This window comes from Equus quagga, chromosome 5 (assembly GCF_021613505.1).
Source record: "Equus quagga isolate Etosha38 chromosome 5, UCLA_HA_Equagga_1.0, whole genome shotgun sequence".
Classification (NCBI taxonomy): Eukaryota; Metazoa; Chordata; class Mammalia; order Perissodactyla; family Equidae; genus Equus; species Equus quagga.
In genome coordinates this window covers 80,871,448-80,885,766 of record NC_060271.1, presented here as the reverse complement: position 1 = coordinate 80,885,766, position 14,319 = coordinate 80,871,448, and the positions used below count along the sequence as shown (strand labels likewise).

General features: G+C 37.9%; 1 protein-coding gene across 1 annotated transcript in view; it reads left to right on the top strand.

The window, feature by feature from the left end:
- The window catches only part of ANXA4 (annexin A4), a 60,496-nt gene extending 46,177 nt beyond the window's left edge, over nucleotides 1-14,319 (top strand). Inside the window, exons 9-13 of the mRNA XM_046662546.1 lie at nucleotides 4,954-5,047; nucleotides 7,363-7,458; nucleotides 8,046-8,104; nucleotides 9,132-9,254; nucleotides 13,283-14,319. Of these exons, the coding sequence (XP_046518502.1) occupies nucleotides 4,954-5,047; nucleotides 7,363-7,458; nucleotides 8,046-8,104; nucleotides 9,132-9,254; nucleotides 13,283-13,342 (432 nt within the window). The 3' untranslated portion in view covers nucleotides 13,343-14,319. The remainder of the gene's footprint in view (nucleotides 1-4,953; nucleotides 5,048-7,362; nucleotides 7,459-8,045; nucleotides 8,105-9,131; nucleotides 9,255-13,282) is intronic.

Genomic DNA, 14,319 nt, shown 5'->3' with positions numbered 1-14,319 from the left:
CCCACTCGGTATGTGAAGTATGAGCCACTCTGGATTCTGCAGGAGAGAACCTGTTGCTCTCATAAGAGTTCTGAGGACTCGGGGTGGCCCATGCCCTACAGGAGATACAGGAAATTGCCTTTAATCCAGAAGCTTGGAGGAGGGAGAAGGTATTGAAAATACTGGAACTCTTGGATGCTTATGTGAATTTCAGTTACCTCAAGGAGAGCATTTTTGGGCAGGCTGGAAGGAACCTAATAGCCCAGGGGAATCCCAAATGAAATGAAGGGTTAGTGAGCAATTTATTCCTGAAACACTATATCCACTGTCAATTTTTGGTGGGTTTACTAGGTGCCAGGCATTGTGTTAACTACTTTACATTTTTTCCTTACAACAAATCTGCTAAGTAGATATTATTACTTCTGTTTTATAGATTAGGAAACTGATGCATAGATTTAAATAGCTTGTCCAAGATCACATATTGGTGGAATTGGGCCCTGTGAATCCAGGTCTGCCTGATTTTTATTTTTCAGCTTTTTTTTTTAACTTTTTTTTTTTTTTGAGGAAGATTAGCCCTAAGCTAACTGCTTCCACTCCTCCTCTTTTTGCTGAGGAAGACTGGCCTGCTGCCACTCCTCCTCTTTTTGCTGAGGAAGACTGGCCCTGAGCTAACATCCGTGCCCATCTTCCTCCACTTTATATGTGGGACACCTACCACAGCATGGCTTTCCAAGTGGTGCCATGTCCACACCTGGGATCCAAACTGGCGAACCCCGGGCCACCAAAGCAGAACATGTGCACTTAACCGCTGCGCCACCGGGCCAGCCCCAGCCTGATTTTTTTAAAGCATGCAATTCAACAAACAAATATTTTTGGGCTCTTCAAGGAGCACAGTTCTCTTTGGAGGTGACCAGGTGAAAAGGTGCTTCCAAACAACTTTGGGCTTGGGAAGGTGGACAGAGGGAACAGAACTCAGAATAGAGTGTCTCTGGATCCTCCAAGTCTTACCAAGAGGCGAGGAATTTAAGAACAACTCCAGCCAAGATTTCAGCTTTTCCAGGATCAGACAGTAGGAAAAGCTGGTCCATCTTTGCTCTTTAATTTGCACCAGCAGCAAGGGAGTATTTGCAAACTTTGGGTATTATAGCTGGATTTCAATGTAGGAAAGTAAATGAGTTTGAGATAAGAATGATCAGAGCAGGTGGAATTAGGGACTAATTTCTCATAAAAGGTAGAAATTTTAAAATATAGAGAGGCTATTATCTAACAAGTCGAATTTTATCTATTCTTGGAATATAACTTGCACTAAAGGAAATAATAGGTGATCAGAATTCCTACTTTAAAAAGAAATTCATGATATATTAAAACTACATGAAAAATACCCTTTGGAACTTTTGCTGGACGATGACACGTATTTGATTCCCTTCTTCTGAAAGACAAACAAAGCAGGAAATATAAAAATAGGGAAAAATCTGCATCAATACTGGAAACTGTGGAGGAGGACCATTAAAATGCCAGATGGGCAGCAAACCTGGGCCAAGGAGGCGGGAGGGCCATTCCTGCCCCAGAAAAGAGGCTCAGCACCCGGTCCCCCCACCCCCTCCCAGGGAAGCAGGCACAGCGGCTTCATGCAAACAGGAGGCAACTCCTCAGAGAAGACTTGCTCTCAGCTGCCCTGAGTGCACCAGCAACAAGCGCTCCTGCTTGAAATTCGTCCAAATGAAAAGTGAGGAGCTGCAAAAAGAACGCACTCACCTTGTTCTGGGGAACAAACAGATCTGGAAACACTGCCCCTCATTTAAGGATGAATGAGCATGAAAATCAACAAATCCTCAACTCAAACACGATGTGGCCTCTGAACAAACTGAGGCACAGGGGAGGCAAACATGGCCATACCACAAGAGACAGGTTTCAGAGTGCTTTGGACCCTAAATAGATGAGAGAGAAATGGATTTTAATTAAACAAGAACTAAAAAAAAAATGCAATGAGAAAATAACAGAGATGAAAATGGAGCTGGATGGAAGGTAAGCAGAGACAAAAAAGGGAGCTAGATAAATGGAGGAGAAATTTCTTAGATGAAACAAGAAAAAACAATTTTAACGTTTATTAGAAGCAAGAATGATCAGAAATGACATTGCCAAAAACAGAATCATTGTTGTGGAAAGCGATGCTGAAAAAAATCTCCAGAGTTCGGAAGAAAAGGACAAAGCGATCAGAGAAGAGGAGGAATATAGAGGAAAGATGATGGAGATTAGAATCTTGACAGCCTTGATCTATGTTTAAATATAAAATAAAGGTAAAAATAAGTTAAAGCCTGTGGTCCTGGTATAAGAATAGAGAGAAACCAATGGAATGATTGGACAGTCTGAGAGCAGGACCAAGCCTGTGTCAGAATACACAGGTAGCATTTCAAATCAGTAAAACACAGATTACTTACTCAGTGGAGTTGGGACAACTGCCAACCATTTGGGAGAGAATAAAGTTAGATCCCTACTTTCCTCTCACATAATAATGGGTTCCAAATAGACTGAAATCTTAATGTAAATAAATGAAGTCAGAAAGTTATTGTAATAAAGAATAGTTAAATATTTTTCTAATCCGGAGCTGGGAAAGGATTTTGTATGCATGACGCAAAAGCGTGAAACCATAAAGAAAAATGATTGGTAGTTTGGCTACATTAAAAAACATACAATGCCAGAACTAGAAGGACCCACAACTAAAATATACAACTATGTACTGGGGGGATTTGGGGAGAAAAAGCAGGAAGAAAAGAAGAAGATTGGCAACAGTTTAGCTCAGATGCCAATCTTTGAGGAAAAACAAATATATATATATATATATATATATATATATACATGAGTTGTTTTAGCAAACAATACCACAAAAAAAATTAAAGTCAAATGATGAAATGGGAAAAAGTTTCACCTTATGTATAATAAGCTTAATATATAAAGAGGTTTTATAAGTAAATAATATAGTTAACTATGTTATTGATAAATCAAAACTACTGTTTTGTTACTATGAATAAGAATACCCCAGTTTTTTTAAAAAAATGGACAATGGACATTAACAGCTACCTCAGAAAAGGAAAAACAGAAATGGCAAATGTGCAAAATATGTCCAACCTCACTAGTTATTAAAAAAATTAACACAAAAAGATACCATTTTCCAAGCATTATTTAAAGTTACTCTTTTCAAGGTCATTTTTATGGTATTTTACAAAAGTATTCAGTGACAGTTGAAAGTTGGTTCTTTACCCACATGTTCTAGTTACTATTTCTGTGTAACACATTATCTCAAACTTAGTGACCAAACAACCACCATTTTATTATGCCCATGGATTCCATGGGTCAGGAATTCAGACAAGGCACAGTGGGATGGCTTCTCTCTGCTCTGTAATGTCTGAGGTCTTAGCTGGGAAGATATGAACAGATGGAGGTGACTCAACTGGCTGGGGGCTGGAGGCTCCATCGCTTATGTGTCTGGTGTCTGAGTTTCGCTGACTCAAAGGCTGGGCCCACCTGGGACTGTGAAAAGGAAGAAACAGATGAACAGATGGAAGTAACCCCAAGAAGTGACAAAATGTGTCAATTAAGGGCATTTTGAGAAATTTAACAAGCCAGCTGCTGATTATCAATGAACAGTAGGGTTTTTAAAAAAGAATTTTTTTAAATTTTTTAATAAAATACACCATTTTAACCATTTTTAAGTGTTAAGAACTTAAAATCTCCAGAATTTTTTCATCTCGCAAAACTGAAACTCTATACACATTAAACAACTCATTTCCCCCTCCCGCTAGCCCCCGACAACCACTATTCTACATTCTGTTTCTATGAGTTTGACGACTACAGATGCCTCATATAAGTGAAATCAGGCAGTATTTGTCTTTTTGTGACTGACTTATCTCAGGTAGCATAATGTCCTCAAGGTTCATCCATGTAGTAGCAGGTGTCAGAATTTCCTTCCTTTTTATGGCTGCATAGTTTTCCATTGTATGTATACCACATTTTGTTTATCTGTTCATGCATCGATGAACATTTCTGTTGCTTCCACCTTTTGGCTATTGTGAATAATGCTGCTATGAACATGGGCATACAAATATCTCTTTAAGATCCTGCTTTCAGTTCTTTTGGGTATATACACAGAAGTAGCATTGCTGGATCACATGTAATTCTATTTTTGAGGAACAGCCATACGGTTTTCTAGAACAGCTGCATCATTTTACATTCTCACCAATAATGCACAAGGGTTCCAATTTCTCCACATCCTCACCAACACTTGTTATTTTCTGTTTATTAAAAAAATTTTTATAGCAGGCATCCTAATGAGTGTGAAGTGATATGAACAATAGTTTTGATTTATCAATAATATAGTTAAAGTGACCAGAATTAATTTCTTATATTCCTATTTGGTTAGAATATAAGCAATTACTAATGGGGTTCTGGTTCTATTGTGAGACCTTCTGTAGCCTCCAGATAACCATAGATCATTCTAGATCAGTGTTGTCCAATAGGACTTTCTGCGGTGTTGAAAAGGTCTACATCTGTATTGTCTGGTATGGGTAGCCACTAGCCACATGTGGGCACTGAGCACTTGAAATGTGGCTACTATGACTGAGGAGTTGAATTTTAAATTTTATTTAATTTTAATTAAAATTTAAGTAGTGGTTAGTGGCTACTGTATGGGACAGCCCAAGTCTAGGGCATTCCTTTTAGCTCTTAAAATAGAACCACGTCATCTGCCTAGAGAGGGCCGCTGGTGTTTGCCCTAACTCTCAAGGAGATATCATAGGGTCCCATTAGGAGCTAAGGAAAAATCCTGAGTCATTTCCACTCACTGCCAACGCCACTTCCACCCCCATCACCAACAGAATAAAACTAAGCCAGCTCAGCTCTTTGAAGTTCTGGAAATATTTGCATATGTCCTGGCACCTTCTCTGCGGTGTTTTCAACTTGTGCTTTGTTTGGCTTCAGGATCTGTTTGAGGCTGGAGAGAAGAAATGGGGGACAAATGAGGTGAAATTTCTAACTGTTCTCTGTTCCCGGAATCGAAATCATCTGTTGCATGGTAAGGCACTTGTATCATCTTCCAAAGAAACTGTTTGAAAGATAGTGAAAGCTGTATTTCCCATAATTAATTGATAACCTTTTCCCCTTTCCTTGGTACAAAGAACTGAACTGTCTTAGATGTCTTACCTTGGAAATGTATGAGTGCATGAGGGCCAATTTCTAAAAGATTAACTATGAATAATTAGCAGATAGACAATGTATTCATAGAAGTTTGGCATTCCTGTTTTAGGAAACCGACCTTCCTAATCAGCCCTTTTTCGAAAGCAGCCCATTTTAAATTTAGTTACATAAGAAAAAATCTTCAGTAACATCAGTGAACAATAAAATAAGAAATATTGGTTGACATTTATTCCTGTTTAACATCCAAGTTGTAAAGCTAATAAAAGTGATTTCTTTAGGGGGTATGTTGCATAAGATGAACAGTGGATAATTTCAAATTTTATTTCCCATGTGTGATGTTTCTAATTTGCTTGTGATAATGCTAGTCTTTGTAATGTGCTTTTAAGTTCTTTGGGGAAAAAGATACTATACAATTATAGCATATTTGTTGTCATGTTTATTTTCTTCTTGTAAACAGCAATAGAGTTTAATAAGATATTTCATCTTTTATGTAAACTCTTTAGGTCTTTATTCTATATCATAATTTTATAAACCCACCATGCCCTTATAATCACACACAATTTACAAAGCTCGTGGGAAAACTGAGAAGAATGAGTTTGCTATGTTGAAAACATAAATAAAGTAATTGAAAAGTACAACACTTTTGGAAGCTGCAGTCATTTCAGATATTCCACAGTGAGAACAAATAGGCAACTACTCCTGTTAATAAATGCATGAGCTACCATCACATGCACCGACTTCTGACTTAGCTCCTTATTTCTTTGCCTTCCCTTTTGTGATTACTGACAACACACATCTCCCCCTAGTGGCATGTTTCAAGAACTGCAGGTCCTCAGAAGGCGAGTTAGTGCAAATACATTTGTAACAATTTTCAATTCCTGGTGCGACTCCACAGTTGGATGCTTATAAAATACTATCTGCCTGTAAGCCACTTTTAAGTGCTATTTTGATAAAGAAAATTTTTTCATCTTCTTACCAACCAACACAAATAGTGAGGATTTACAATAATGAAGGTTCATTGATAATTCTCTATCTTCTAGGTGCAGTGCTAAGCATGATATAAGCATTGTTTGTTGCAACATCCTAATGGAGCAGCTATTATTTCTCTTACTTTATAGTGGAAAAAACTGAGGCTTAGAAAATGTGTCAATTAGATTTCTTTGATTCCAAGTAATATTCACTGACTCTAAGTAAGAAATGAGGAAATAATATAGAATGGGACAAGAGGAACACGGAAGATACTGATCGCTCACTGAATTGAAGGGAGAGCTGAACAACTCTAGGAAGAAGAAAAGTCAAGGCAGTTCTGGGGATCTCAGTAGAAGGGAGTCATGGATTTTATTTCTAAGGCAGAGTTTCCCAAAGTCTGGTGTCCATTCTTGAACCCCTCCTTCAGACTTGCTGACTTAGTGTTTCAGAGAGTGACACCCAGGAGGTTTGACAGGTTTCCCAGGTGATCCCTATGTTCTCTGAGGTTAAAGATGACTCAGTGCCTTTGGCCATCCCCATGATCTGCTCAATTCAAAAATTCCCAGGAGGGTAAGACTGATTGGTCCTGGTGGGTGAGCCCATCACTCATTTGGTAGACCTAATGGTGCATGCTGTGGGGCAGGAGTGTCCCAAGACTGACATTTGGGCGACGCAGCACCCCAAAGAAGGTGATGTAGATAAACGAAACAGATATCCACTCTCAGAAGGCTCCAGAAGGAGACAGCAAGAAAGGAAAACATGTTCATCACATTAAAAAATACTTGGCAAAGATGCAAGAAAAAATTATGTTAGAGTCTATTAAAAGATCCAGCCAGCTGTTATCAAATGTGACTCAGTTTTGAAGAGGTTGAGTTTCTCTAATTTTGATGAGCCAAAAGGAAACAATGAGAAAAGCAAATCCCTCCAGAGATTATCTCCATATTATGTGTGAGAAAACAGGGTCCCAGATAAAGGAAGAGACTTGTTTGATGTCCTCCAGGATTCACAGTGTTCCTTCCTCCGCACCTTGGGCCCATTCCACTTGCCATATGTCTCCTGGGTTCTCATTCACTTTGCTAATTAGTTTCCTCTTGAAATGTGCCAAAGAATACATGGTGTGGTCTAGTTAAAAGATGCTCACTCTCCATAAATTTTAGTTTTCTTTATTTTTTTATTGCTTATTCTTTTTTATTATTTATTATGCTGTCTTGTTATTGTTTGTAGTGTTTGATGAATACAAAAGGATATCACAGAAGGATATTGAACAGAGTATTAAATCTGAAACATCTGGTAGCTTTGAAGATGCTCTGCTAGGTATAGGTAAGCTGGTGGGGGTGGGGAGTGGAGAAACAAATGTCTATAGACTTTCCTCATTGTTACCAGTTTGTTGTCATGGTGATGCAGAATTTTTTTTCAGGGATAAAAAAATTGTTTAAATTACTCATGATATGTTCCAGAATTTTAAACAAGAAATATTATATACAACCTGATTGTCATTGTACCACGTGGTTTTATATATTTCATTTCCTCCGTGCCTTTATATTTCAGTATATGACAAAGATGATCCTATACTAACTTCACTTGCAAGTCTGTGAATGGTTAGAATTAATAACTGTTTCATATGGGAGAGATAGTAATCATTTTGAAACTATTTGCTGCCTTTTGCTTTATTGGCCTTTGTTAATTACATCTCCAGGAACTTGTCAATAAATTAAGGATACTTTCCATCTGTGAAAATGTTTTCAACGTGGCTTATGTTCATGAAACACTGTTTGGCTAAAATTTTTTCAACAAAGCAATCAAGAGATAACTACTAAATACCTTGTAGAAACAGAGGGAACTGTCATTTTTTTCCCATGGATTTTCTCTGTAATCTTTTCATTTCTTTTTTTTTTATCTCTTGACAGTAAAGTGCATGAGGAACAAACCTGCATATTTTGCTGAGAGGCTTTATAAATCTATGAAGGTAAATGTCTTCATTTTTAGCATCTGAATGATTCTGTCATGTCTTGCGACCACCTTCATATGCTTTCTTACATCCACCACTAAAATTAGCCAAAATCAGTCTAAGATAGTCAATTCAATTCATTAGATAGTTCATTGAGTGCCTGCCAATAATAACACTAGGTAATATTGGATACTTATGATGTGTGATCACTGTTTCTAATGCTTTATATGTATAATTTTATCCCCGTGACAGCTCTATGGGGCAGGCCTATTATCAACCCCCATTTTACAGATGAGAAAACCGAGGCATAGAGAAGATATGCAATTTGCTCAAGGTCCTTTGTGAGGAAGCAGTGGAGCAGGGATGCAAACACTGGCTGTCTGGCTTCAGAGCCCAAGTTCCTAACCATGCATTGTACTCTGTGCAAGCACCCTTGATGGGAACCACGGGAGGTGCAGGAAAGATCAAAATGCAGTCCTTGCTCTCAAAGAACTTCTAGTCTTGAGAGGAAGGCAGGTGTATACAAAACACCTTTAAGAACAAAAGAGAAAATGTAGGACCATAATTGAGGATCCAAATATTATAGGAACACAGAAGAAAGGGTATTTTGTTTCAATATTTGTTTAGGAGACAAGGATCAGAAAAGAATATGTAAAGAAGTTTGTATATTTGAGCAGGACCTTAAAGGAAGTTTTATATCAGAGGATTTTACATGGTAGGAAGGAGGGTAAGGCTGGGGAGGGAAGGATGACATGTGGGGAGGAGTCATTGCAGGTGAGGCCAGCAGGCTGCAGAACACAGGAAATGTGTCTAGAACGGCTGAGGGCGGTCTCCTCTAGTCAGAACACAGAACGTTGGAAAGGTAGGTTGTGGAGAGCCTTGAAGACTGTGGTGAGGAGCAATATTCCACAGGCCTCTAGGCTTGTGGTGCAAAGGACATCATCATCAGGAGAGTCCTACACCTCTTGCCTTGATAGACCGAAGATGAGCACTATCTGAAAACCAGAGAGGCTTTGATATGCAGCAATCTTGTTTTCTTCCTTAGGGCTTGGGCACCGATGATGACACTCTTATCAGAGTGATGGTTTCTCGAGCAGAGATTGATATGTTGGACATCCGAGCAAACTTCAAGAGGCTCTATGGAAAGTCCCTGTACTCCTTCATCAAGGTGGGTCATGGGAGGCTTGCCTTGGCCCAGGGGAAAGCTCTGATGAAAGGACGGGGTCCTCACCTAGCTATTTAGATACTTCTTATCTTTTCCTCCTCTGCAGATGTCATTCCCTTGAAAGATGCTCCCCTAATTCAGAGATTTCCAGTCTCTCTCCTTTCACACAGATGTTTAAATCTCTGCCAGGTTAGAAGCTGGAAATGTTTGCATCTAAATATAGTAATTATTTCATTTGATCCCAGACAGAGAAAGATCATATTTTAATGAATACTTTTAAGAGTACAATTTCCTTGTCTGCCTGCTTGCAGTGAAAGATAAGCAACTGAATCAGTCACCCAGAACCCTTCCGGGGCCAGCTGAGGTCTGCTGAAAACGTGGGAAAGCATGGTAGTTATCTTAGATTGCTGTTCTTTACCTGGCACCAGACTTCCAGGAGTCCTAGCATGGCATGGGAGTGACGAGGAACGATTCACATCCCTCAAAACCCTCATTACTGGGATTTTACTTCTTGAGGAAGACAGAAGGGTCTCATGAATAGGAAAGCCAAGAGCCATTTCCCTAGAAGCTGGTGTTGGGTGCACAGTAAACTTCAAAGCAGGATTTGCTCTGTGAATTAAATATTCTGAATCCCACTCATAGCTTGGAGAGGTGTAACTATTAGGGGATTTGAGCTGCAGAGTTTGTTACTATGTCTACAAGGCATTCAGGAACCTGTTTCTGTTTCTGTAGAGTCTATGAGGTCACTTTATTTACAGAGCTGAAATATAGCTAGCTGTAAGTAAAATACAAGATTCAAGGATGACCATAAATGAAGTTATGGGAAAATATATTTGTGACATATAATAAGGGTTAATATCCCCATAGGAAGAGCTTCTACCGATCATTAAGAAAAAGGACAAAAATCCAAAAAGAAAAATTGGGCAAAAAGAAAACATGCACTTCACAAAAGATGAAACACAAATGGACAATAAATATTTAGAATGTTTAATCTCACTAATATACAATGAGTTGCAAGCAAAAAGAAATCATCGTTTTTCACCTAATACCTTAACAAAGTTTAAAGAGATAATATCGGCATTGAGAAGGGCCTGGGTTAAACTCACCATCTCTCATGGAAGGATTGTAAACAGGTCTAACTTTTCTAGGAGGCAACTTGGCAAAACTTATAGAATTAAAAAATAAACTGTAACCGTTACTTAGCTATTATATGTTTAGGATTTCTTTAGAGAAAATAATAAAATAAAAATGCACTAATCTACAGAATGGGAGAAAATATTTGCAAATCATATCTGATAAGGGTTTACTATTTAGAATATATAAAGAACTCCTACAACTCAATAACAAAAGGACAAACAACCCAATTAAAAAATGACAAAGAATTTGAATAGACATTTCTCCAAGGAAGATAGATAAATGGCCAATAAGCACTGGAAGGGATGTTCAACATCATGAATCATTAGGGAAATGCAAATCAGAACCACAATGAAATACCACTTCATACCTACTAGGATGGCTATAATTAAAAACAAAAACAAAAACAGAAAATAAAAAGTGTTGACGAGGATGTGGGAATGTAAAATGGTGCAGCTACTGTGGAAAACAGTTTGGCACATCCTCAAAAAGTTAAACATAGAATTACCACATGACCCAACAATTCCACTCCCAGGGAAATACTCAAAAGAAATGGAAACAGAGACTCAAACAGATACTTGTACACCAATGTGAACATTATTCATAATAGCCAAAAGTTGGAAATAACCTAAGTGTCCATCAGACAGATGAATGGGTAAACAAAATATGGTACATAGATACATAAAAAAGAATGAAGTTTCTGATACATGGATAAATCTTGGAAGCATGCTAAATGGAATAGGCCAGACACGAAAGGACAAATACTGTATGATTCTACTGATGTGAAATATTTAGAAGTGGTAAATTCATAGAGATAGAAAGTAGATTGGAAGTTACCAGGGGTTGGCGGAAGAGGAGAATGGGAAGTTATTGCTTAGTGGTTACAGAGTTTCTAATTGGGGTAATGAAAGGGTTTTGGAAATAGATAGCAATGATGGTTACACAACAATGTGAATGTAATTAATGCCACTGAATTATACACTTAAAAATGGTTAAAACGGCAAATTTTGGTTGTGTGTGTGTGTGTGTGTGTGTGTGTGTGTGTGAGGAAGATTAACAGCTGTGCCAGTCTTCCTCTACTTTGTATGTGGGACGCCTCCACAGCATGGCTGATGAGTGGAGTAGGTCTGCACCTGGGATCTGAACCTGTGGACCCAGGCAGCTGAAGCGGAGCATGTGGAACTTTAACCACTTAGCCACAGGGCCAGCCCCCCAAATTTTGTTATATATATATTTTTTACCACAATAAAAAAATCTATGACAGAATTTGAATAAAATTGTTTCATGAAATGTGAAAAAAGTACACTAAATATTATATTTTCATCATAGCATTATTTAGATTTGTATAAATAATGTCATACATTTATAGTATATAACATTACATATTATATTATTTTTATTAACCAATAAGGTATGACTCAAATAAATTGTGGAAAGTCTATATAATACTATTCATGATGGAGTACAAAAATATTGATTGGCTTGGGGAAACATCAATATAAATATAACATATTTACATTATATGTTTGTATATATATAAATATGTAAATATATATGTGTATTCACATACTCACACAACACTGGAAAGGATTAAAAATGAAGAATACATTGCCCATTCAATAACAATTGCCAAAAGGAGAATAGAAATATAAAATATGCAAATAATAGAAAAAATGACAGAAGATAAAAATGTAAATTATAATAATAAAGTCTCAGGTTAGGTAAAAATATAAAATCCTACTCCATGCTGTTTAAAAGGAACAAGTCAGGGGCCGGCCTGGTGGCGCAGCGGTTAAGTACACACGTTCCGCTTCTCGGCGGCCTGGCAGGTTCAGATCCCGGGTTCCGACAGGGCACTGCTTGGCACGCCATGCTGTGGTAGGCGTCTCACATATAAAGTAGAGGAAGATGGGCACGGATGTTAGCTCAGGGTCAGGCTTCCTCAGCAAAAAGAGGAGGACTGGCAGTAGTTAGCTCAGGGCTAATCCTCCTCAAATAAATAAATAAATGAATGAATGAATGAATGAATGAATGGAACAACTCAAATACAGTGACATGTAAGAAGCTTTAAAAAAAGGCCAGGGAAAAGCACATTTGAGAAATACAAAAAAGAAAGCAGGGATTATAAGTAAAACGAATTTACAGAGAAACAGCATTAAATAAAAAGTGGATCACTTTATATTGATAAAGGCAACAATTCACAACAAAGATTAAATTGTCATGAAACTTTACGTGGCAAATAGTATTGCATTCAAATATATAAATGAGAAACTTGAGGCTGCAAAAGACGACATTGATGGAAATACTCTGATAGATAGACTTGAACATATCCTTGTTCTTTGGCAGATCAATGAGACAAAGTATGAACAAGAATATATTAAGATTTATTTTAATAGATATATGTCGGGGCCGGCCCTGTGGCCAACTGGTTAAGTTCATGTGCTCCACTTCGGCGTCCCAGGGTTTTGCTGGTTCGGATCCTGGGCGCAGACATGGTACTGCTCATCAGGCCACGCTGAGGCGGCATCCCACATGCCACAACTGAAATGTGCAACTATGTACCAGGGGGGTTTGGGGGTACAATACACAGCTTATAGTCATCTAGGTTAACTTTTTCAATCTTGTCTGGATTTTTCTCAGAGATACAATTTTTTTTGGTGAGGAAGATTGGCCCTGAGCTAACATCTGTGCCAGCCTTCCTCTATTTTGTATATGGGACGCCGCCACAGCATGGCTTAATGAGTGGTGTGTAGGTCCATGCCCAGGATCCAAACCTGCAAACCCTGGGCCGCTGAAGCAGAGTGCACAAACTTAACCACTACGCCACCGGGCTGGCCCTGTGTATTCCATTTTAAAATCCATTTATCTGACTGTAACTTCTCCTCCTTTGTCACCAGGGTGACACATCCGGAGACTACAGGAAGGTACTGCTCATTCTCTGTGGAGGAGATGATTAAAATAAAATCCAGAAAGGATAAGAGGATTCCCAACTCTTGAAATTTTTTTAACTTCATCTTTCTACACTGCTATTAGCAATATCTCACAATGCTTATTTCCAATTAAAACGCCTACAGATGCCTCCTAGGATATAGACTGTACTATTATCGTCTATAATTACTCATTATGATGCTTTAAAGCTGTACTTGCATTTCAAAGCTTATAAAACATAAAAGGAGATTTAAAATTAGAAATAAAAACGTGCTCTGTGTTTCAAAGGAATTGGAATATTTTAAATTATTTCATGTTTTCTTGTTGGTGAAAAACTATTCAAGTGGAAGACTTCTAAAACCACTTTTCTTCCCTAATTCTGTCTTTAGAGTAGCTGGTAATTTCTTGATTTGGAATTGTGAGTACATAGTCAGTAAGAACATCTATCCAGTTTGCTGTTTTACAAAGTCATGGTTTGAAAGCGTCCACAAATCTCTGTTTAGATTTTGTCTATAGTGTTAATTGACCTTTCCTGAGTTGGGCCTGGGAGACTTCCTCCATCACATCTTATGTTAAGATCACTCACTCTCTCCAGGTTAAGTGTAAAGTGTACCAAAATCACCAACTTGTCTGAACAAATTAAATTGTAAAAGTGTGGTTATACAGATCCTATGTGTCTGCTTACCAAACATGAATGCCGAACATTCCACGATGTTATGGTTAATGTCTTAATCCATCTTGAAGATGAACGGAGAAAAATAACTGTCAAACTAGGTATCCTGGTGATGGTGTAATGCTCTGAGTTTACTTTTACTTAAAGGAAATTTTTTGTGCTAAAACTAGTTTTAAAAATCACTTTCGATTTCGTTGATTTGTAATTTACATTTGCACTGTGCCTTTCAACCCCAGAATTATTCTGAATGCGTACTTGGATTTCATTCAAAAGTTCAGTTTGTATCCAAGATGGAAAAATAACTTTAATAAAATATGGTGCCTTTAAAATGAA